The following is a 21756-nucleotide window of genomic DNA, read 5'->3' on the forward strand; positions in this document are numbered from 1 at the left end:
CCACCTGCCCAGGTCCAGCACACGGGGACAGGAGGTGAGGAGACAAGCGCCCTGGGGGAGAGATGGGGCCGGACTCGGACCCCCGTGTGCACGGCCCTTGCTGCCCACTCCACAGAGCCCTCTGGAAAGAGGAGAATCCCATGGTCCACTGAGAAGATAACGGGCAGAGGAGAAACATGCTCAGGAGGAAACCTGACGTCCTCAGAACTTTCCTGTCTATCCTCTCCCACGCGTCCACGGAGCTTGGCCAGAGCTGGCTGCAGGCAGCGGTGGGTGCCGGGCCGGGTCCCGTGGGAGCGCCCTCGCTGAGCCACCGCCCCTCCCTCCACATCCCCACCCCAGGAACCCCGTTCCGACTCCCGCCAGGCCGAGGACCCACGTGTATCTCGCACCCCAACAGGTGCGCGTGTTTATAATTGCAGAACACAGTACTTACTAGTACGCGTTTTAATACAAACATTGAGAGAACAGTTGTAAGCTGTGAAAACAATCAGCAAAGGCTCCTTGCACTGGAGTGGCAGGGCGGGGGCGGGGCAGGAGGCGGTGCAGGAGCGCAGTCAGGATGACCCGGGCCGTGTGCTGAGACGGGACCGGCCGGGAAGGGTCCAGAGCTTAGGGACAGGCGAGGTCAGAAGCAAGGGCGGGGCCGGGAGGAACCGGGCCTCAAACAGCTGACTGGGCCCTTCGCTTCTGGGGAAAGCACCATGGGGCGTGAACCGTGGATGCAGCCGGCGGAGGCGCCCGGGGCAGGCACTGCTCCCGAGGTGGGTGTGAACGGCTGAGCTGGGCACTGACTGCACAGGTCAGCAGGAAGGAGCCCACGCCCACCACTCAGCCCCACGTGCCGCCCCGTGCCCTCGGGGACACATGTGCCATCGCTCCAGACCGGGGCAGCCCCTGCAGCGAGGGCAAGGGGGTGACAAAGGTCCCCCCCGCCCCGTCCAGACGCCTGACGCCCGATGCCCGGCTCTCCCACCCGCCTCTTCCCGGTGGTCAACAGCTGGACAACGGAGCCCGTCATGAGAAGGCCATGGCGCGTGGGCCCTGCTTCCCTGAGGACTTGGGGGCCGACCCCTCCCGGGGTCTCGGGGGAGGGCCCAGGCCTCGCTGTGGAGCTGGCCCCCTCCCACAGGGCTCCAGAGCCCAGCCCAGGCTGTGAGCAGGGCTGGCCGTCAGTCCAAGATGGTCTTAAAGTCCGCGGTCAGGGCCGGGTCGGCTGCTGCCTCCAGGGCGGCCAGAGTGGCCCTGGGGAGCCGCCGGCACAGTCGGGCTCTGGCTGCAAGGCAGTGACCGAAGTCAGACCACCACACCCCCCGGCCACGCCCCGGAGGAACCAGAGACCGCCCTTCCCCAGGGCCCGGGGCTCCGCTGAGGCCAGCAGGCACTTACACTGCCAAGCACCCGTGTGCAGGCGGGCTTGGGGTGGGCACCTCAGGAGGGGGCACGGGGGCTGTCAGGCAGAGGCCCGACGGGGACCTGGGTCGGGGGTGCGAGGAAGGACACGCAGGTGGGGCGCTGCAGGGGAGACGGAGGACGGGGACCCAAGGGGCGGCAGAGAGGCGGCGAGACCCAGGTGGTCATGCCAGGCCCCTGGATGAGCGAGGGGGCCTGTAACCCCCGGGGCACCCGCACCCCTCACCTGGGGGCTCCGAGACCCGCCCGCCTGCCCCTCAGACACGGAGGGGCCCCAACACCGGAGGGCAGGGCCTGCACCTCACGAAGGGGCGCTCTGCACTCCACCCACGCCTACCTGACCGCAGCGCCCCCAGAAGACAGCTGTAGGTGACGCGGTGACGAGCCAGCTTGAGCAGAAAGGCGTGCAGGCAGAGCCACTGCGCGGCCTCGGAAGGAAACGGGCCGGAGGCGCCCTTGGCCCCCAGTGACATCCCTGGGGGACACGAGGAGAGGCTGAGGCCCCGCCGGCCCCGCCCCAGCGCTCCTCCCCGGGGATACCAGGGACCCCAGACGTTGCCCTCCTGCCGGGGGTGATGGCATGAGTGGGGTCTTGGGGGCGGCGGCGGGGAGACTGGCCACTTCATTTCAGGGGCCACCCCGACACGAGCACCAAGGAATTCTGAAAACTGAGACGTTTTCTTCAACTTCTCCAAGAAACCTCCACAAACAGACGTGACGAAGGGCAAAGCCTGTTACACCCAGGACCTCAGAGACACGCACGGCCTGAACCTCAGACAGATCGGAAACGCCCAGGACGAGGCCGCAGGTGCAGACGCAGGGGCTCCAGCGGGAGCGTTCAGGTGGGGACGCCCCGGAGGAGGCCGAGCCCAGGGGCGGTGAACCCAAAGCAGATGGGCGCGCGGCTGGCGCAGGTGCCCCTCCCTGGCTCCTCCCTGAGGTGGGCAGGGCTGGCCCAGGGCCTCCTGCGGACCCTGGCCTGGACTGACACAAGCGCCCAGAGCCCCAGGGGAGGAGGGCCTGCCCGGGAGCGGGCGGAGCGAGCCGGGGGGGCCACCAGCTGCCCCCAAGCACCACGTCACTCTCCAGGCACGCAGCGGACGGCGGCGAGCTGCCAGCAAGCTAAAGGCGCCCCGACGCCCCGTCTCCGCTGTGGCCGCTGGAGAGGCAGGTGCTGTGGTGGCCGCGGGGCACGAGGGACCCGGGACGGGCACAGAACGGAGCGCGTGGGGGTGACCCCGGTGCCCAGCGCCCCGGGCGACCTCTCGGCCCGCCAGCCGTACCCTGGTCGCCTGTGCACACCTGCATTCCTGGCTCTCAGGAGGGCGTAGCAGCGGGACGAGGTGTCAGAGATGACCCGGAGGAAAAACGAGGGGTTCCTCCTGACTGGCTGCTGAAACGGGAGCTGCAGCACGCACGCGTGGAACCTGGGGGTGTCAGCTCCGTCAGGGGCCCAGCCTCCCCAGGCTGCCCGGGGCAGGGCTCCCTGGAGACCGCGGGCGGCGAGCCTGCCTCTGGGTCCCCGAGGCCAGCCAGCACGGTTAACGAAGGGCGGGCTCCACCTCCCCAAGACGGACAAGCACCGGCCTCCACGGTCACCTGCCCGGCCCTGGTTCTCGGAGGGGGGCCGCAGAGCCACCCAAGGGCAGGGAACATTCCGGAAGAGTCGCTGGACTGACCGGGAGCTGCATCCCGCCGTCCCTCCTGGGGGCACCTGAGGGTTCGGGACCACACACGCTCCTGCGCACCGACTGGCCCTCTGCTCTCCTACCCGCCCCCGCCCGCGGCCGCCCTCCTCCCGCCCCGCGGCTGCCCTCCTCCCGCCCCGCAGCCCTCCTCCCGCCCCGCGGCCGCCCTCCTCCCGCCCCGCGGTAGCCCTCCTCCCGCCCCGCGGCCGCCCTCCTCCCGCCCTGCGGCAGCCCTCCTCCCGCCCCGCAGCCCTCCTCCCGCCCGCGGCCGCCCTCCTCCCGCCCGCGGCCGCCCTCCTCCCGCCCGCGGCCGCCCTCCTCCCACCCTGCAGCCCTCCTCCCGCCCGCGGCCGCCCTCCTCCCGCCCCGCAGCCCTCCTCCCGCTGCAGGAAGGGCCGGCACAGGCACTCGGGCCACCCCGGGCCGCTCTGGCCTCCCAGCACTGTCTGGTGCCCGGAGCAGCGCCTCCAGAGCTGACGAGGACTCTGCGGAAAGGCGGTGTCTGCCGCTGTGACACAGACGCTGCTTCCTTGCGGGCCCGGGGGCAGCGTGCCCCCCAGGGCGAGGCCGCCACCTCCCTCGTAGGGCAGCCGCCCCGTGCACCCACCTGTAGGCCTGCAGCAGGAATGTCTTGTAAACATTTGTGAAAACTGTCTCAAGACTGTTCACCTGGAGTCATAAGGAAAAAGAAATGTTGGCGATACCTCTGGCGTTTGAGTTTCTGTCTTTTGCTTTATTGCCCCATCAAACAGAACAAGAAAAAGGACCATCTCGATAAGAATCCATCAGCCTCTCCCGTGAAACCCGCCAGGTCCTCACTGGGGCCCCTCAGCGGCTGCGGTGGAGTCAGGCCTGCGGGAAGGACAAGGGGGGAGAGCCCAGCCCGGCTGGACGACGGCCTGGGCCCCGCGGCTCCAGCGCTGAGGCCACAGCGGTCCTGGGCCCCACAGCCTGTGAGGAGGGGCCCGGGCGAAGATGGCGGGACAGCCACGCGGCAGGGTGAGGGCCGGGGGCCCGGGACACACACACGCACACTCACCCACACAGTGCACACCTGCACACACAGGCACATGCACGCATACCCACACACACTACACACCTGCGCATACTCGCAGGCACACGCTCGTTCACACACACGTACACGTGAGCGCACACGTATGTGACGCCTGACGTGCTTCCACACACATGCACGCGCCCGCACATAAGAGCAGACACACACGACCCCCCAGGATCTACGAAGCGCGCACAGGCACACTCGTTCCCACACACGTACACGTGAGCGCACACGTATGTGACGCCTGACGTGCTTCCACACACATGCACGCGCCCGCACACAAGAGCAGACACACACGACCCCCCAGGATCTACGAAGCGCGCAGACCCTCAGGTGATGCCAGCTGCCCTCTGCGCTCTGCAGCCCCAGCCGCCCATGGACAGCCCGCACACCTGCAGGTCCAGGAAGAGCCCATGGCACTTCAGCCGCAAGACCGCCAAGAGTTTGCGACGCATGTTCCTCCCAGCCTTGAAGCCCTGGTTGAAGGTGAGACTCGCTCGGATCGAGGTCCCGGCGTAACTGTGAGACAGCGTGGGGTTCCAGGAAACACGTGTGTCCACTTCACACTGTGACCGCCACACACGTCCAGCCCATCAGCTGCGCTGGGCCGGAACGGGCACCCGTCCCCCAACCGGTCACGGCTTCATGAGGAGCCAGACAACCTGGTGGACAGTTCACGACTGACCGGCGTGGTCGGTGCCCGGACATGAGAGGGGGCGACGGGAGCAGCAGACGGACGCGTGAACCGCGCAAGGAACGCGTCTGCACCTGCGTCTTCCCAGGAGCACCCCAGGAGGAGGACCAGCTGCAGCCCCGCGGGCTCCAGCAGAACCGGGTTACCAGCGCAGGACGGGCACGCCCATCCACCACCGTCTTGACACCTGCGCTTTTTATTCACAAAAGAGCCCAGGTTCCTGTGTCCACGTGCATCGTGAGTCCCTCCGTCTGCGCAAAGCCTGAGGCTGGGCTGCGTGCTCTCAGGCTCAGTGTGGGGGAGGTGGGGGCACGGGCTGTCAGGGGCCGAACTGCATCCCCCAAACTCACAGGTTGAAGCCCTGGCCCCCGAAACTGTCTGGGGATAAGGCCTTTAAGACGGTGATTAAGGCAAAATGGAATCATAAAGGTGGGGCCCTAATCCAATGGGACTGGTGTCCCGAGACACTGAGGCGCTGAACACAGAGGGTGACCGTGTGAGGCCTTGGGGAGCAGCTGCGTCCACACGCACACACAGGAGAGGCCCCAGGAGAAACCAGCCTGCGACACCTGGACCTCAGCTTCCAGCCTCCAGGACCGAGAGAACGGAAATGTCCGTGGTGTTTTTTACAGCAGCCTGAGCCAACCGAGGCAGGGACCCAAGACACTGTGAACAGAGCAGGCCACACGCACGACAGCCCTGCTCCCCGACGGGCCAGAGGTGACCACGAATCCTGGTGCCCAGTGAGACCACGGGGACCCCTGCCTGGCAGGTTCTGGAAGCTCTGGTTCAGATCCACACTTCCCGGTGGAACATGCCGTGCCCCCGAGTCTGCCACGCCATTTCCTTTTATCAAAAATGCCCAGAAGGTACTTCCCTGGTGGTCCAGTGGTAAAGAATCTGCCTTCCAATGCAGGGGACGCGGGTTCGATCCCTGGTTGGGGAACTAAGATCCCACATGCTGCGGGGCAACTAAGCCCGTGCGCCACAACTGCTGAGTTCGCGCACTTCGACGAGAGAGCCCGCATGCCGCAAACTACGGAGCCCACGCGCCGCGACTAGAGAGAGAGAAACTCGCAGGCCACAACTAGAGAAGCGTGCATGCTGCAACGAAAGATCCCGCGTGCCGCAACCAAGACCCGACGCAGCCAAAAAAAGCAAAAACCCAAAAAGCGCCCAGAAAACTGCTCCCCCAAAGAGCCCATCCCCTAGTGCCCACCGCTGGCCTCTGACCCCCTGGGGCTTCGGGCCGTGCCGTGCGGGAGTAGGACGCACGGAGCTGCGCGGCGGTGGCGCTCACCTGGAGTGGTCGCAGCGCACCTCCAGGGTGCGGGTGTCCAGCAGCAAGCCGCACCAGGGGAACAGGCAGTGCGCCGGCAGCTGCAGGGGGGCCGCACCGCCCAGGCCGCCGTCCTCCACGGGGAAGTTCACCACCGTCTTCTGCAGGTTTGCCAAGCAGCCATACTCGGGCACGCCGCGGACCAGGGTCCTGCAGCAGGGGGGCCACGTCAGCCACCGGGCGGAGGGGACGCCACCCGCGGGTCTCGGAGGCACGGGTCAACGTCACCTAACAGCCCAGCGAGGCAGGCGGGGAATGGAGGGCTGGGACCACGGGCCCGCGAGGAAGGCCGGACACAGCCCTGCCCTGGCCTCCAGGCTTCTGGGCAAACAAGTGCCAACGATTAGAGGCCAGGGTGGCCAGGCCAGCAAGGGCAGAGGCAGGCAGCAGGGGAGGGGAGCACGGAAGCCCCAAGGGCCAGTCCTGAAGGACGAGCGGATGCCGGGCTGACCCTCCAGGTAAGACGGGTGAGCGACTGAGCTGGGCAGCCAGCTGGGACCCGGGGGACACGGGGCTCGGAGGGCAGGCAGAGTCCGAGGGATGGGTCCTCTCTGTGACGGCCAGCTGATGTGTCCACCTGGCGAGGCTGCGGTCCCCAGGTGTGCAAACTCGAGTCTGGGTAAGACCAGGGGGTCTGTAGGTGGGGCTGACACCTGCAACCAGCCGGCTTTACAGGAGGCCACTTCCCAGAGTGGGGCGGGCTCACCCATCGGGGAAGGGCCCTGAGAGCCAAACGGGGGTGTCCTGACGGCGGGGGTCGCCCACAGACTGCAGCCCCAGCACCTGCCCTTCCTGCCGCCCGCCCCCGGGTTTCAAACCTGCCCAGCCAGCCCCACCATCACGCGAGCCAACTCCTTGCAGGACGTCTCCTGGACGCGCGCCTGTCTGCTGCGCCCCCTGGTGGGACCCGTCCATGGGCACGCTCAGAGCTACCTCCCTTCCCCATGACCACAGAGCAGCGCCGCCCCCAGAACTTCCCATGACGGAGGCGACGACCTCTGCGCTGTCCCCTCCGGTGGCCACTGGACACGTGTGGCCACTGAGCCCTCCAACTGTGGCCGGTGCCCATGGGGACCCGGATGCAACACTGGATTTAACTGACGAGTTTACGTTTGCAGTGTCCTGTGCTGGGGCTGCCATAGGGAGCCCCAGGGCATCAGAGCGGGCAGACTCCACAGGCTTCAAGCCTGGGGTACCCGGCAGGCAGACACGGGATACGCGGGTGCTGTCCAGGTGGGTTTCTCCAAAGGCAGCCCAGCGACCAAAGTGACCAAAGTGTCAGGCGGGGACGCCTTGAGGGCTCAGTTTTGAACTTTCTTCTCCCTTGGAAAACCACGCTTTGAAACAAGCCCCCAGACTCCCGGGACAGATGGGGCACTGCGGCCGCAGCCCAAAGGGTCCCAGGTGCCGGGTTTACTTTGGGCACGATCCCCATGCCTGGTAACCCCTCCTTCTTGACACGTCTGAATTCCCCGCTCTCTCAGATGTTCTCCGCGGGGAAGCCGCAGGTGAGCCGCGCAGGCCTTTTCTCTTCCGTCCCCCGTGGTGCGCAGCGCACAGCCTCTGCTCCGTCCACCACCAGCGCATCACGGGCGCGGAACCTCCAAGGAGCCTCTGCGGACTCGGCCCCGCTGCCTGAGCTGTGCTCCTGCGGGTGGCACCTGCGTCCTGACGGCCACGCCAGCGACAGGAGGAAGCAACGGCGCTCTGGGCTCTCAGAGCCGCGGGGCCGCACCGCGTGACGCTCCCCAGAGATGCGCAGATGCGTGGGGAGCACGGGTGTTCGCACACAGGTCCCATCCGTCGTGCGTGGGCCAAAAAGCGCCTGCAGAGACACACGCGTGGGGGACCTTACCTGAGAAAGGCTCTGGCTCGTGTCAGGTGAGGGGTGACCAGCAGGAAGTCGTCGACCAAGCGCAGGAGCACCCTGGACATGGATTGACCCCGAGATGAGGGGAGACCCTGAACGCACTGCTTTACGCCCACAAGCAACGTCCTCCCACGGGGGCAAACGTTGAAAAATTTAAAGTCTGAATTCACGTGGACACGGATAAAGGGACCTCCTCCAAAGAGTCTAACCAAAGCCTCTGGTTTCTGTGGGACTCGGCTCCAGCTGGGGGTGCCGAGCAAGGGCCCTGCAATCGGGCCGGAAGCACACGAGCTTGGCGCTGGTCTGAAGCCCCAGCCACGCAGAAAGCCACGTTTACTCCCCGCTTGAGGCCTGCTGACCACCTCCTGTGCGCCGTTACGAGAAGAAAGGCTGAGGCCCCGTCTACATCCAGGACCAAAAATACAAACAGGCCCCAAGCAAGGCAACATCCGCCAACACAGAGGGGTCCATACCCATCCCGCTGGATTCCGGGGAAGAGCTCGTTCTCCATGTCTCCGTAGCAGAAGCTGCAGAGCAGGGTGGACAGAATGGAGCCCTGGGGGACCCCCTGACACTGGACGTAGGACCTGGGGGGCACGACGTGGTTAGAAGGTGGGCCAGCCATGGTGGGCCTGATGCTCATATCGTAAACACATGCACAGACGTGGAGCACAGACACACATGCACACGCGTGCCCACGCCACACCCGCCTGGGGGAACGTGAATCAAGATTTATCACGCTCCCCCGCGAGGCCCTGCCATGCCTCGGTCACACGTGGCACGACCCCTCTCCACGAAGGTCACAGCGGGTGGTGGTGCCCCTGGGGAGGAGCCAGGGGCCACAGGCGTGGCCTTTCCCGTGGAGAAAGTTCTCTTCCCACCTGGTGCCGTTTACACGCACGTGCAGACGTGTCCCCTTTGTCAAAATTCGCCCTGTTGTGCAGTTGGCACGTGTGTTCCCAAGGGTGTACATGTTTTTTAATGTTTTAACGTAATTATCTTTCAGTAAGTGCTGTAATTACTGAGAATATAACGATAATGAAAATACACCCTTTAACTAGAAAGTTTCCTGAGCTTGGCCCACGGTTAACGACCTCCGAGAAGGCCCCACAGTCCAGGCTGACCTCTAGCGACCGTGGCCGTGAGCCCGAAGCCCCCAGGGCCACTGCTCTCCTCGGTCGCACACAGGGTCTCACACAGGCACTCGCCCAGGCCGGTTTGGTTCCAAACACGTTAAAACAATTATCTGCCGGCTCCTGAATGCGAGGACCTCCCACAACTGTGGGAGCCTTGCTCTGTCACCCGGCCGCACAGCTGCAGTGCCTGTCCGGGGGCTGACGAGGGGGAGCTGGGGGGTCCGGACTCACCTGCCCCCGATCCTGACCACGTGGTTGTGGACCAGGCGCAGGAAGAGCTTGAAGAGGCTGCCGCCGGCCTCGTTCAGGGAGCAGCTCTGCGAAGGCAGGCGGGCGTTCACCAGCGTGGACGCCGCCCTGGGCCAGCCGGCGGGCCAGCCGGCCGGCGCGTGGTGGGGGCCCCGGACCCAAAGGAAGGCGCCTGGTGTCTGGGAGCCTCACGTGGTGGCAGGGTCGCTCCGAGACTACTGTGCACAAAGCACGGGGACCCGCTGCTGGCAACGATGGCTTGGGGACACCCTGCTCACACAAGGAAACGGGTCACTCGATGGGCTAGCTCGAGGCGGGTCTACGGGGCACACCCTCTCTGTCCTCCTAGAGGAAGGGGACTCGCCTTCGTGTGACCTCGAGACCAAAAGTGAGAGCGAAGATGTACAGCAAATCTCACAGGAGCTGCGGGCAGGCGGCAGAGGGTGCGTGAGGCCCAGAAAGAGGGAAAACGTGGCCAAAAGCGGGTGCAAGTCTCTGCCAGCCACGGAGGGTGCCCACAGCTGCCCCGGACCCAGCAGTGAGCGAGCGCCCACACTGACCTGCTCGATGACCACGGCGTCCCTCAGCAAGCCGGTTGCCTGCAGGTGCTCCACGAACTGTCTCATGTAAGGCTGGAGGTCCGTGAAGGTGGACACCTGCTGGCCGGGAAGACGGGGTGAGGCGGGTGCAGCCCCCCTCCCCAAGCCCCGATAGCAAGGGCACCCTCAGAACGGGGAACAGAGCCTGGGAGGCCCCGCCCTGGCCGCTACGACCAGGGATGAGATGCAGAGCAGGGCCGCCTGGGGACGCAGGCGGGCTGGGCTCTCAGCCCTCGGGGTGCATCCCACCTTCACCCCGACTTCTCCCCAAGGCCTGTATCCACCGCGGGAGGTGAAGCCCGAGCAGAAAGTGGGGGCTCTGAGGCTGAAGATGTTGGGGTTCAGAGCCACGAAGCAGCTGGGACTGAGGGGCAGTCCTGGGGGAGGGGCTGCAGAGAGAGCACCCTCAGCAGCACACACCCCCGGAGCCACGCCCAGCCCCGAGGGGACCCCACTGGGGGAGGGCCCAGTGAGGGAGACCAGGCACCACACTGCCTAGAATGGGCCCCGCAGGACTAAGGTCACGGCTCCACCCCTGCCAGGAAAATACCATCCACTCTGGAGGAAAGCTCGCAAACCCCTTACGTTAAAATCCCTATTTACAAAGTCTGGCACACCGTGATAAAATTCCAAAAGCTATAGAATAGGCCTGTGTGGCCAAAACCACCCACAAAACAGCAGAAACAGACGCGACAGAAACCTGCCTGCAGGCGAGCTGGTATCGAGTTTCTGGAATTTTAAAATCACTCAAGATAACACTGCTAACAAAACAAAGAAAAAGATGGAGGACGTAACCAGAGCCCTGGAATCTGTGAGAAAATTCACATGGATTTCTAAAACTGAAAAATAGGCTGGCTAAAATTAAGAATTTTCTAAATGGGTTTAAAATCAGAGACAGAAAAGAGGAGGCGAGTGAACCAGAAGACAGGTCTGTAAACGCCCAAATTCCGGCAGAGACAGAACACATTAAAGCAGCAGCGCCAAAGTTAACTCAAAACGGACCCTGGGCTGAATGCCGCAGCTCTAAAGAGAAACATTCTAAAGGAGCATCAAGGTCAGGTAGCCCGGCACGTGGGCCGCTCAAGCACAACACGGCTTCAGCCCCAAGCTGCGGATAAACTGGATCCATCAAGACAAAAGCATCTGTTTGTGGAGACTCCACTTGCAAAAGAAAAGGCGAGACAGGCCGAGAAGGCGCCTGGGAGCCCACAGCTGCCCAAGGACTTGTCCCCAGAACGTGGGAAGATCCCCTAAGATGGACGACCAAGGAGACAGCCTGGCAGCAGCGCCCCATGAGAGGACAGCCACGTGGCCGGTACACAAGGTGCCCAGAACCGGATCTCCCCAGACCGAGTTCCACAGACAGGGCTGCGCTGCCCCACCGGGCGGCCGGGCTGCAAGCTGCAGCCCTGGTCCTTCGGTACCGCCAATACCGCCGCCAGGGCCCCCCTGCAGCGCCTGCAGCCGCGCTGGAACCTCTTGGGCAACATCTCCTAAAACTACACGAGCCTGGAATCCGCTCACGGCAACGAGGGCTTTGTTTCCCAAACGGCACATCATGGAGATGAGACAGCGGCCTCATTCATGTCCAAAGAGGAACCGGCAAACGCCCAACCAGCGGAAGGTGAGACCTCACCGCGCACGGCGTCCGCGGACGGAACAGGGAGAGGCTGCTCTGGGCGGCTGGACCCCAGACCCGGCGGAAACCGGACAGGAGAGCAGGGTTTCCCTGATTTCACATTACAGAGTTAGAGACAGGCGAGCGTGTCGCTGTGCTCGGGGTAGGAGAGGTGGCCCCCGGGGGCGGGAGGGAGTCCCGCGGGCGCTGCTGTTCTGGACCGTGAAGCGGAGGAGGCTTCATCCCGGTCCACAAACCCAAGATCCCTGCGTCGCACACTCAGGACTCGCAAACCACGCTCACCAGCGCCTTGTCCTGGGGTCTTCACACGCGCCTCTTCCAAGAAGTTCTGGGGGAACTCCCACACACCCCCCCACCTCGGTACACACGCTGTTTCGGCCGGGGTGGGGTGGGGAGGTGGTCCAAAAGCCTTCCCGACAAGCGCTAGGAAACCCCCCACCCTGATGGCCTCGGGGTCAACCGAATGCCCTCGTCCCCTCCCAGCCCTGCCTGGGCCGGAGGCCCCAGGCGGCTGCGGCGAGGGGCTGCCCTTCCACCCTCCCCCCACTGCGCACACACGGACAGCAGCGCGGCCCAGGAGTCCCGGGCGAGGCGCCCTGTGGCACCTCCCCTCCCATGGCGCACGCGCGGCCCTGCTGCGTGGCCCCTGGGACACCACGAAAACACGCGTGGCTCTGCTGCCACCAGGGTCCCTCCTCTCTGCTCAGCCCGGTGTGCAGTCGGGGCCCCGGGGCTGTGAAGGGGCAGCGGGAGGACAGGACCCGACGGGAACACCAAGAGTGAGGATGACGACCGCGCGCGGGGTGAGGGGGCTCGCCGCGCACGCCCAGCGCCACCGCCACCGCCACGGCGCATGCGCCTCCCGCAGGCCACGCCCCCCACCACCCAGCGCACGCCTCCCGCAGAGCGCGCTCCGCAGCACCGAACACGCCCCCCGTGGGGCTTACGTGTCTCTTGAAGGACTTCCGCACGTGTCCGCGGGCAGTCCTCTGGACCACGGCGTACTGGCGCACGCAGTACGAGTTCTCGTGGGGCCGGATCACGTTGGCTATCACCTCCGCCAGCCTGTCCTGGGGGAGGGCGTCGTACGCCCCCGCCACGTCCACCTACGTGGGAACCGAAGTGCCTGAGGACGCGCTCACCTGGGCCCCGAGTTCCCGGGTCCTTCTGGTTCTGACCTGCGGTCAGCAAACCCTGGGGTGAATCGTACACCAGGGGACTGGGGAGACCCTGGACCTCCCCTCACACTGTCCCGTCCCCGTCCCCAAGGGGCTCTCGCTGAGACACCCACTTCCCCCGGACTCTAAGCACCCTCAGGGCGGGTCTTCGCCCCTCTCTCTGAGCTGCAGGCTGGGGACCAGGAGGCCCCTGGCGGATGACCAGGGTACCAGGGCACCCGGCGCTGGGGCCTGAGCAGGTGTTTCCCTCCCTGAAGGGGACCCCGAGGGCAGGAGCTCCCATGGAGTTGGGGTGCAGTCACGGAGTCCACTCCAGAGGGGAAGGCACAAAGCCTCTGCCCCTGGGAGCCAGACACCCTCAAATGGAGATGGGGTCCCCTGCCCTCCCGTTCACAGGATAATCTGTGGGACACGGACACAGCTCCACCAAGGGGTGACTCGTTCTGGCAAACACGGGACTGCAAAAGGCTGGCCACTCCCCACACCGGCGGGAGCCTGACGCAAGGGGTCACCTGCAGGGCTGGTTCCCTTGGTGGGGGGTGGGAATCGGGTGCCCACCTTGACGAAGTAGAGCGGGGGCACCGGGCCCTGGGCCCGCAGGGGCAGCACGAAGGCCTGCCAGGCCCTGTAAATGTCGTCCATGCCCAGCACGGAGGCCCCTAGAAGGCCGGGGCGCCTCAGCCGCTCGTAGTTCAGCACAGCGAACAGGGTCTTGACCTGGGAGGTGAGATGCTGGACCTACAGGCCCAGCCCAGGACGGGCGGTGTCACCAGAGGGGCCCCAGACAAAGGGGATGTGGGGTCAGACAGCCCCCTGGGAGAGGCAGGCCCCCGCTCTGTGCCGCCCCCGCTGCCACCCTCGCCTACCCCGCCTACCCCGGACCGCCGAAGGGCCAGATGGCTGCCCCACCCACGCCCACCCCAGACCCCAGGGTCTCCCCAGGGACCCGTCCTGGGGTCACGGACACCACGTGTGGAAAAATGCAACTAGCTACACCCTTGGTCCCCTCTACTTACCTGGTCCCCCCACCCAGCGAAGAGGGGTGCTGCCTCCTGGGGGACCCCAGCCCCAGCGGAGAGGGGGGCACCACCTCCTGGGGGACCCCAGCCCCACTGGGTGAGCACTTTGTCTTCGCTCATGGACCAAACCCCCATCAGCAGCGACAGCTTCTCTTTCTCACTAACGGTGGAATCACCCCCAAATCACCCCCAAATCCTACAGGGAGGCGCATGGAAGGGGTCAGAGCTGCTGGTGAGGCAGAGGTGCCGTGGCAGGGAGAGCAGTCATGGGGGCTAACCATGGGGGTGAGGTCCTACGGGGGTCCTCGGGACCCTGGCAGGCTGGTGACAGCTATCGTGTGGTCCCTCTGCCCCGGAGAGCACACCGACCCCACCCCCGGAGGATTCCAGGCGCCAGGGCCACAGAGGGTTCCCGGAGCCCATCCAGCACCTCACAGGACTGGCCTTCCCGGGAGCTCCTTCTCTGGGCCCGGGAACCCCCATCCACGGCACCCCACCATTCCATGGCCTCACCGGGGCTGCTGGCCCCCGAGACTCTGACTACACCCACCAGGCCTGGGGTTCAAATGCACTTTGCCTAAAAGCGGCACAAGCGGTGACCTTCCTGTCTCTGTGCGACTTCCCGGCTCCCACGACGTCGCCCATGTTCACGATGGGCCGCAGCCCGCTGGGCTTGGGGACGAAGCGGAGCTTGGACGTCGGCAGAGCCGGCCTGGCCTCCTGGTGTCGCCTGACGTCTGCCTCGGATAGTTCTCGGAGCTGCACGCGCTCTAAGTGTTGTCTGAAACAGAGGTGCCCGTGGGAAGCCGGGGCGGGCAAGCATGGCAGCCACCAGCGCCCCAGAAGTCGGCTGAACCCATGCCCAGCGCCCCAGACTTGCGGGGTGGCCGGGGTCCTGCTGGAGGCCCCTCCTCGGCAGGGCCAGGACACCCGGTTCCCGGCGGACAGAGCCCTGGCTGGTGCAGGCCGGGACCCGTGGGCCAGAGACCCCGCCCTCCTCCACACAGAATGGGCAGGGACTGCTTAGCGTACCCCCCGAGGAACAGAACTGTCCCCCATGGGCCTGCCAGCTCCTTGTTACCTGTGACCTTCAGCCTTTGGCCCAAAACCACCCACAGGGAGGGCCTGGGTGGCCCCCGCCTCCTGGCCTCTGGGGTGAGGATGCTGGCTGGGCCGGTGGCCCCAGGGGTGAAGCGTGGGTCCAAGCACAGCCCGTCGTGGGATTCAAACCCCCACCAGGCAGGGGTCGGGCCCCAGGGGCCCACAAGGAGAGCCTAAACGGCCGCTTTGGATCACATGGCGTGAAATACTTAAACGGGGCGCCTTCACTCAAGACCACGATGAAGGCCTCCAGAGCCTCCCCCCACCAGACACAGGAGGACACGGGCCGCAGCACGTGCACTCAGGGACCCCGGCCCGGCTCCCTCCACAGACGTCCTAACGCAGGGCGCAGGGCACGGCTCTGGCGCAGATGCACAGCTGAGCCCTCGGACACCGGGTGCCTCGGCCAGGCCCGGCCCGTGGCTTTCGGGCTGTCACCCCATCCATCCTGGCTGGATCCCAATCCAGCTGACACCTGCCCAGTCTTTCAAAATGGACATAAGACAGTCAGTGAGCAACTGAGACAAAGCTCACGGCCACCCCACGGCCATTCAGCCCCTGGGAGGCCTGCTTCACGGCAATGCCTCTGCCCCAGACGCGCCCCACTGCACGGCGTCAAATAGGCGGGTTTGTCATCGCGCGTCATCCTATCTGTTCTGTGCGGATTAAACAGTTCCGGGCCCACGTGCCAGGGGGAAGTAAGCGGCCCGCCCGTACTGTTTCAGTCCAGACAGACTCCTAGACCCCACAGGCCATCCAGCCCAAGCCCCCGGCTTTCAGGTAAGAAGGGGGTTTCAGGAGTCCGTGCCGAGGGCGGGGTCCCTGGAGGAGCTGGGTGAGGAGCCCTGGGCAGGGAGGGGCCGTGGTTCCCGATGGCCGTACCTGATGCCAATGCTCTGCAGCTGGCTCCAGACGCGCTTCCGGAAGAAGAAGAGCCGGTTCTTCTGGAACGTGGTCTCCGTGACGTAGAAGAATGCCCTGAGCAGCTCGACCACGTACGCGCCCATCAGCCAGCACAGGAACCTGGCCAGGACGGCCTCGCGCACACGGTGCTCGGCGGCCGGGATGCAGCGAGCCCCTGGGAGGAGAGAGGCCGGCGCTCGCCCCACGTGCTGCCTGAGTGGCCCCTCGGGCCTGGACGGCTGCACGTGCGGCCCACGTGCCGCGACTCAGCGCCTCGGGCAGAGGAGAACGCGGGTATCTCAGCAACGACGCTTCCCCCGTTGCATGTTAAAGTGATGATGCTGGATCACTGGGCTTTGATAAAAAATGTCTTTAAGTTAGTTTCACCTTTCCTTTTTTACCTTCTTACTGGGGCTACGGAAAATCTGAAATGTATGTAGCTCACGTTCTGTTTCCACTGGGCAGCGATGATGTGGCACCTCATCCTCTGTCCCCTTTACGCACAGGCTGGAGGAAGCAGACACCGCGCTCCACACGGGGGACGTGCGGTGGGGGCTGGCGTGCAGTTTAGGCATCGCCCCCGGGTGGCAAGAGCCAGAAACGCCTGGGGTTTTCGAGGCTGAACACCGCGGGCGAGCAGACGCGGCCACACGCCGAGGGACGCCCGACGCCGCGGGGCTCCGGACCCAGCCACGGGCCAAGGTGAGCGCTCTCCCCTGCGGTCCTCTGCATTTTATTCTGTGCACTCGATAACATCTCCAGCAGAGGTGCATCTCGAGAGCTGTCACCAGGCTGCCAGGGCGGCCTCAGTGCAGACAGAGCCGGGGCTTTACCACCCGTAACCGGCATGAAAGAAACACAGAGGAGAAGAAAGGGGCCCCAGAGGCAGGTCTGGGGCAGGAGAATGAACGGTGAGCAAGGAGAAGAGAAGGGGGGATGAAGCTACATAAACATCGACTGTAGAAACAGTACCAGCAGCATCTAACTTGGGACACAACTGGGTTAGTGGAGGGAACAGCTCAAGAGTGATCTGGTTCCAACACGCAAAGCCCTTACACGGTTCCCAAGGTAACCAACCACCCAGAGGGGGTAAGTGGAGAATACAAAGCTAACCCTGGAAGCAAAACCAACGCACACACACACGTGTGAGAATATGCACATCAGGAAACGAGGAATAACAACACGGAAGAGGGGGACAAACTGCAAGGTGAAAAAATGCATCCACACTCGCCTACCGTCACAGAAAATGAAAAAAAATTACTCCAGGTAAGTGGTAAAGACTGTCAGAATGGACTGAAAATAAACGTAAAACGTCAGCTCAGTGCTGTTGAAAAGACACCTAAACCACGTATCCTCATAGGTTACGAACAGGTTGAAGATAAAAACTAAGTAACGAAAAACGACACAAGCGGGAAATACTAACCAACGGGAAGGCAGGTAAACACGCTTTACGGTAAAAAGAGCCACTAGACATTCATGAGGAAGAGTAAGTCTAAAATGTGCCTGCAGCTAACACAACCCATCGTGCAGACCAGCGGGACAAGAAGGAAAGGACACACCCACCCCAGGGGGCCGTGTACCCTCAGCGTCGCGGCGTCTGGAAGGACACACGTTTTGCGCGGCACCTGATGTGGTGACCACAGCACCCACCCCGGCCTGCGAACGCCCAGGAACCGTTAGTGCAAACGCCGCACACGAGACCAAGCCAGTCTCCACGGGCTCCAGGCCACCGTGGTCCTACGGACCTGCACATGGCTGAGTCAGAAATCAACAGTAAAAGGCAATTTAAAACTGCCACACATTCGGAAAATAAAAAATAATCGTCCAAATAACTCCAAGATCAAAGGAGAAATCACAGTAGAAACAGAAAACACCGAAAAGCGGCTGACATAAACACGGGGCAGCTATCGCGGGGCTGGGGAAACGCACAGCCCGGGAGTCGGAGGGGTGGCAGGTGACCGAGGAGGAGAGAGGTGGGGACATTGAGAGGCCGACACCACCCCGCTGAGACATCACAGCCACTCCTCAGGTCCATGGGGCTCAGGGGCGGGAGGGGGGGACGCTCCCCCCCACAGCTCAGGAGAAGCAACCGTGGTCGGATGTAGGCGGACAGGACGGGCCAACCAGAGGCTAAGGCAGCGAGCAGGAGTCCTTCTGGTGGCGTCTCTAGTGACACGTGGCCCCAGGTGTGGACAGCCCAGCTGTCTGGTCTCCGGGGCTGGGCATCAGGGAGCTGACAGGTATCAGTGGGCAGTATGGCGGGCAGGGCAATGGCCTCAGCAGAGGCAGAGGAGGCTGGCGCTGTGGACGGAGTGCCTGGCCGGCGCGGAGGAGGGGGCAGCGTTCCGGCAGGAGGGGGTGGAAGGGGTGACCTCGGAGAGCCGTGGCTCAGAGCAGCATTTATTCAGCCAGCGGGCAGAAGGCGTGGCCGAGGCCAGGGAAAGGAGCAAATGGCCAGGGGCGCAGCTCAGGTGAGCAGGTCCCGGGAGGTCCAGGGGCCGGGGCCCAGTCGCCTGGGAAAACACCACCTCCTCAGTGCCTGCAGCTCGAGGGGCACGGGGACCCCGTCTGAAATTGGGGCCAGAGCACAGAACTCAGAGCCGCCTTCCACAAAGCGGGCTGGGGCCCCACGAGCACAAAGGAGTCAGGTGAGGGCCTGGTCTCCTGAGCCCGCCTCCTGGAGACTCATCCACGGCGTCCCACGTGCAGGGAGCTGCCGCCCAGGGGGTGTAAAAGTCACGCAAGATGCAAAGTTTCTGGAGATCTGCTGTAGGACACCGAGCGTACACTGGGCAATACCGTGCTGTCCGCTTCAGCATTGTTTAAGAGGGTAGGTCTCATGTTACGTTCCCACAATTAAAAAATTTTTTTAAACCAAGTTGCTGAAGGTCACCCTGACTGTCCGCGTCACCTGCCCCTGGGGTCTCTTGGGAAGCCAGAAAGGGCGTGCCCCGGCCGCACCTGAGGCCACCACAGTCGCGATTTTTGGGGCCCCCACCTGGGGACTGTCACACGCACGGGGGAGGCGGGGGGCAAACCTGGCTCTCACAGATGACTTCCTTCTAGAAGTCGTGATCATCTTAGGAGCGTGGGCTGGTCAAACACAGGGAGAGCAGGGAGGGTGCTGGGCCTTTCGCTCCTGGCTCCGCCCTGACAAGGAGGGTGCTGACCAAGGCGGGGCTGACAGCGGCTGGGCCGGAGGAAGCCCAACATCAAACCCAGAACACCACAGTGGGAGGGACACCGCAGGCTCAGCTTCACAGAAAAAGTCCTGCCAGCGCCCACAGCGGCTGCCCACTGCCCCGGGACAGCGGACGGGGTCCGGATGCTCCCCTTCGACCCCTGGTGACGCCGGGGCCCTGCTCAAGGACACGGTCTCTTCACTCCTCCCGCCGGCCTGGCCCCGGCCTAGCGGAGGCACAATTAGAACTCACATCCGGACCCGCGTATGGGCTGCCCAGATCCAGCGGGGGACCCAGGAGCCTCACCTCCCGACCCCATAAACGGGGTTCTGGGCCCAGCCCCCATTTCTATCAGCGGGGCACCATGCCAAGGCGATAAACCTCGACGTCAAAAAGGGTTATGAATGACCCGCCGACACGCTCACAGGACCTCCTGTTGACCTCCGTCTGTTGGCGCAGCCCTAGACCACGTGTCCCGCCCGCTCACCGCCCCTCCCCAGCGCCCAGAACCTGCCTGAGCCCATGAACGTCGGGAGATTTATGCAAACTGGACAGGACGGGGGGACAGAGGCAGAGAACTCAGACGGAGCCAGCCACCAAGAAGCCCCCTGGCCCCCGAGCGAGGTACGGAGAAGGCCCTGCCGCGCTCGAGGTCCTGGGGTCGGGGTCCTCACCTGGGCTCCCGCACAGCCAGGCGCAGTCCTGCACCTTCATCTTCCAGGTCAGCTCCTGCGGTGAGAGCTTGCCGTGCTTCCCCAGGGAGACGAGCTTCTTCACATTCCTCAAGAAGCGGCGCTCGTTGTGTCGGGAGCCCCAGAGGCCGGCGGGCACCAGCCGGCGGAGGCAGGCCCGCAGGAGGCCGTACACCTGCCAGGGGCTGCTGTGCTGGCGGAGCAGCTGCACCAGGCGTCGCGAGCCCGCGTCCCCCTCGGGGACAGCGGCTGGGCTCTCCCCGGAGCAGGCGCCCACTCCGGGGCTCTTCTGATCGCCTGGCCCCGCCGGGCTGGTGGAGGCCGGCAGTGGGCAGTGCGCCCTGAGGAGCGCGCCGTAGGGGCACCGCACGTGGTTCTTAAGCAGCTCCCGAAACAGCGGCCTCATCCGCCAGTAGCGCGGGGGCAGGCGGCGCATCCTGCGGGGAGCCCCTGGGGGCCGGGGCTCAGAGCCCAGAAAGATGGTCTCCACGAGCCTCTGGGCCCCCCCCAGGCTGGGAGGCAGGGAACAGAGCAGGAAGGAGCGGCGCAGCCGTTCTTTGCTCCCCGAGCAGTAGAGGAACTGCTTGGTCTCAGCCCACGCTCGGGGACCGGGCTCGCCCTGGGGATGTGACGGCCGCCAGGATGGGGAGCGAACACCCCTCTCGCCGCCCACCAGCGGGAAGGGGCGACGGGTCCTGGGCACGTTGCCCTCCCGAGACTTGGCTTCCGCAGCGGCTCTGGTAGGTGTCATCACGCGGGGGTCGCTGTCGCTCCGCCCAGGCGCCCTGCCCAGGTGGGCCCCGGGCGCCTGCCCTTCGGTACCCCGCTCGGGCTCCAGGCCATGCCTGGGCTTCTTGGCTGGAGGCGGACGGCCCCCCGCGCCGCCACGACGCCGCCTCGCGCCCTTGGCCGGCAGCTCCCGGGATCCCCCGGCCTCCCCGTCGCCGCCATTCCCGGCCTGGCGCGTGAGTCCGAGGCCAGTCCGGGTTCCGCCCGCGCGTCGCGTGGGCCGCGCCGCGGCGGCGGTGCAGAGGTCATAGAGCGGCGGCCCGCACACCTGGTAGGCGCAGCTGGGGGGCACCAGCAGGTAGAGTGCGCAGCGCGCCAGCAGGTGGGTGAGCACGTCATCACCCACGCGGCGCAGCAGCAGCCCCCACGCGCCGCTGCCGCGCAGCGTGTCCGTCACCGTGTTGGGCAGGTAGCTGCGCACGCTGGTCGTGAAGGCCACGGGCGGCCCGCCGCGGGCCCCGTCCAGCAGCGCGAAGCCGAAGGCCAGCACGTTCCTCGCGCCGCGCTCACACAGCCTCTGCACGACCCTGGCCACCAGCTCCTTCAGGCAGGACACCTGAGGGGGAGGGCTCCTGAGTCGCTGGGGGCGCAGGTACGTCCTTCCCCACCCCCTCCACCACCACCGCGGCGGGCCCGACCGGAGTCCCCGGAGGCAGCCCACCTGGCGGAAGGACGGGGCGGCAGGGGGCGGCTGTGCATCCCAGGGCACGCACACCAGGCACTGGGCCACGAGCGCGCGGAAGGCCACCGGGTCCCCGCGCCGCACGAGCCGCCGGTCCTCGGGCCCCAGGCGCCGCACGAAGGTGGCCAGCGGCAGCACCTGCCGGTAGCGGTCCCGCAGCAGGGCGCGCACCGCCCGGCACCTGGGCGCGCGCGGCATCACCGGAGCAAGGGGGGTCCGCGCGGAGGAAGGGGCGGGGTCGGGAGGAGGAAGGGGCGGGGTCGCGGGAGCCCCGCAGCCCCGCCCTTGGTTCACCCTGCGGGCCGCGGGTGTGGCCCCAGAGGTGTTTGCGCCCAGGTACTACGAAAACCTGCTCCGACCGCGCAGCTGCTCCGGGCAGTGTCCCCACCCACACGCCGTGCCCCCTCCCAGGGCGCAGGGGTCTTGCGAGGGTCGCACAGAGGAGAGACTCTATGGTACTGAGGGAGGGGACCATAACGTGGGGTCCCTGGGGGACCTGGTGCATTCTGCGTCCCCGCGGAGCGGGTCC

At 65.4% G+C, this 21756-nt stretch overlaps 1 protein-coding gene across 26 annotated transcripts; it reads right to left on the bottom strand.

The window, feature by feature from the left end:
• Positions 1-432: 432 nt before the first annotated feature.
• TERT (telomerase reverse transcriptase) lies at positions 433-21440 on the bottom strand. 26 transcript variants are annotated; one of them, XM_082381181.1, is made up of 16 exons: positions 21207-21440; positions 19739-21101; positions 15862-16057; positions 14479-14659; positions 13418-13597; positions 12629-12787; positions 10004-10099; positions 9426-9511; positions 8532-8645; positions 8044-8115; positions 6150-6338; positions 4548-4674; positions 3709-3770; positions 2716-2840; positions 1751-1888; positions 433-1276 (listed from the first exon to the last, which is right to left on the bottom strand). In XM_082381181.1, exons 1-16 carry the CDS (start codon positions 21423-21425, stop codon positions 1173-1175), a joined length of 3411 nt encoding a protein of 1136 aa, XP_082237307.1. In that variant the 5' UTR covers positions 21426-21440; the 3' UTR covers positions 433-1172. The 26 variants fall into 26 exon arrangements, with proteins under 26 accessions (XP_082237307.1, XP_082237305.1, XP_082237321.1 ...); XM_082381179.1 differs by lacking the exon at positions 4548-4674 and having other exon boundaries at positions 9426-9713; XM_082381195.1 differs by having other exon boundaries at positions 8044-8645; positions 9426-9713.
• Positions 21441-21756: the final 316 nt, after the last annotated feature.

Source organism: Balaenoptera borealis, assembly GCF_965194805.1.
Source record: "Balaenoptera borealis genome assembly, chromosome: 2".
NCBI classification, from domain to species: Eukaryota; Metazoa; Chordata; class Mammalia; order Artiodactyla; family Balaenopteridae; genus Balaenoptera; species Balaenoptera borealis.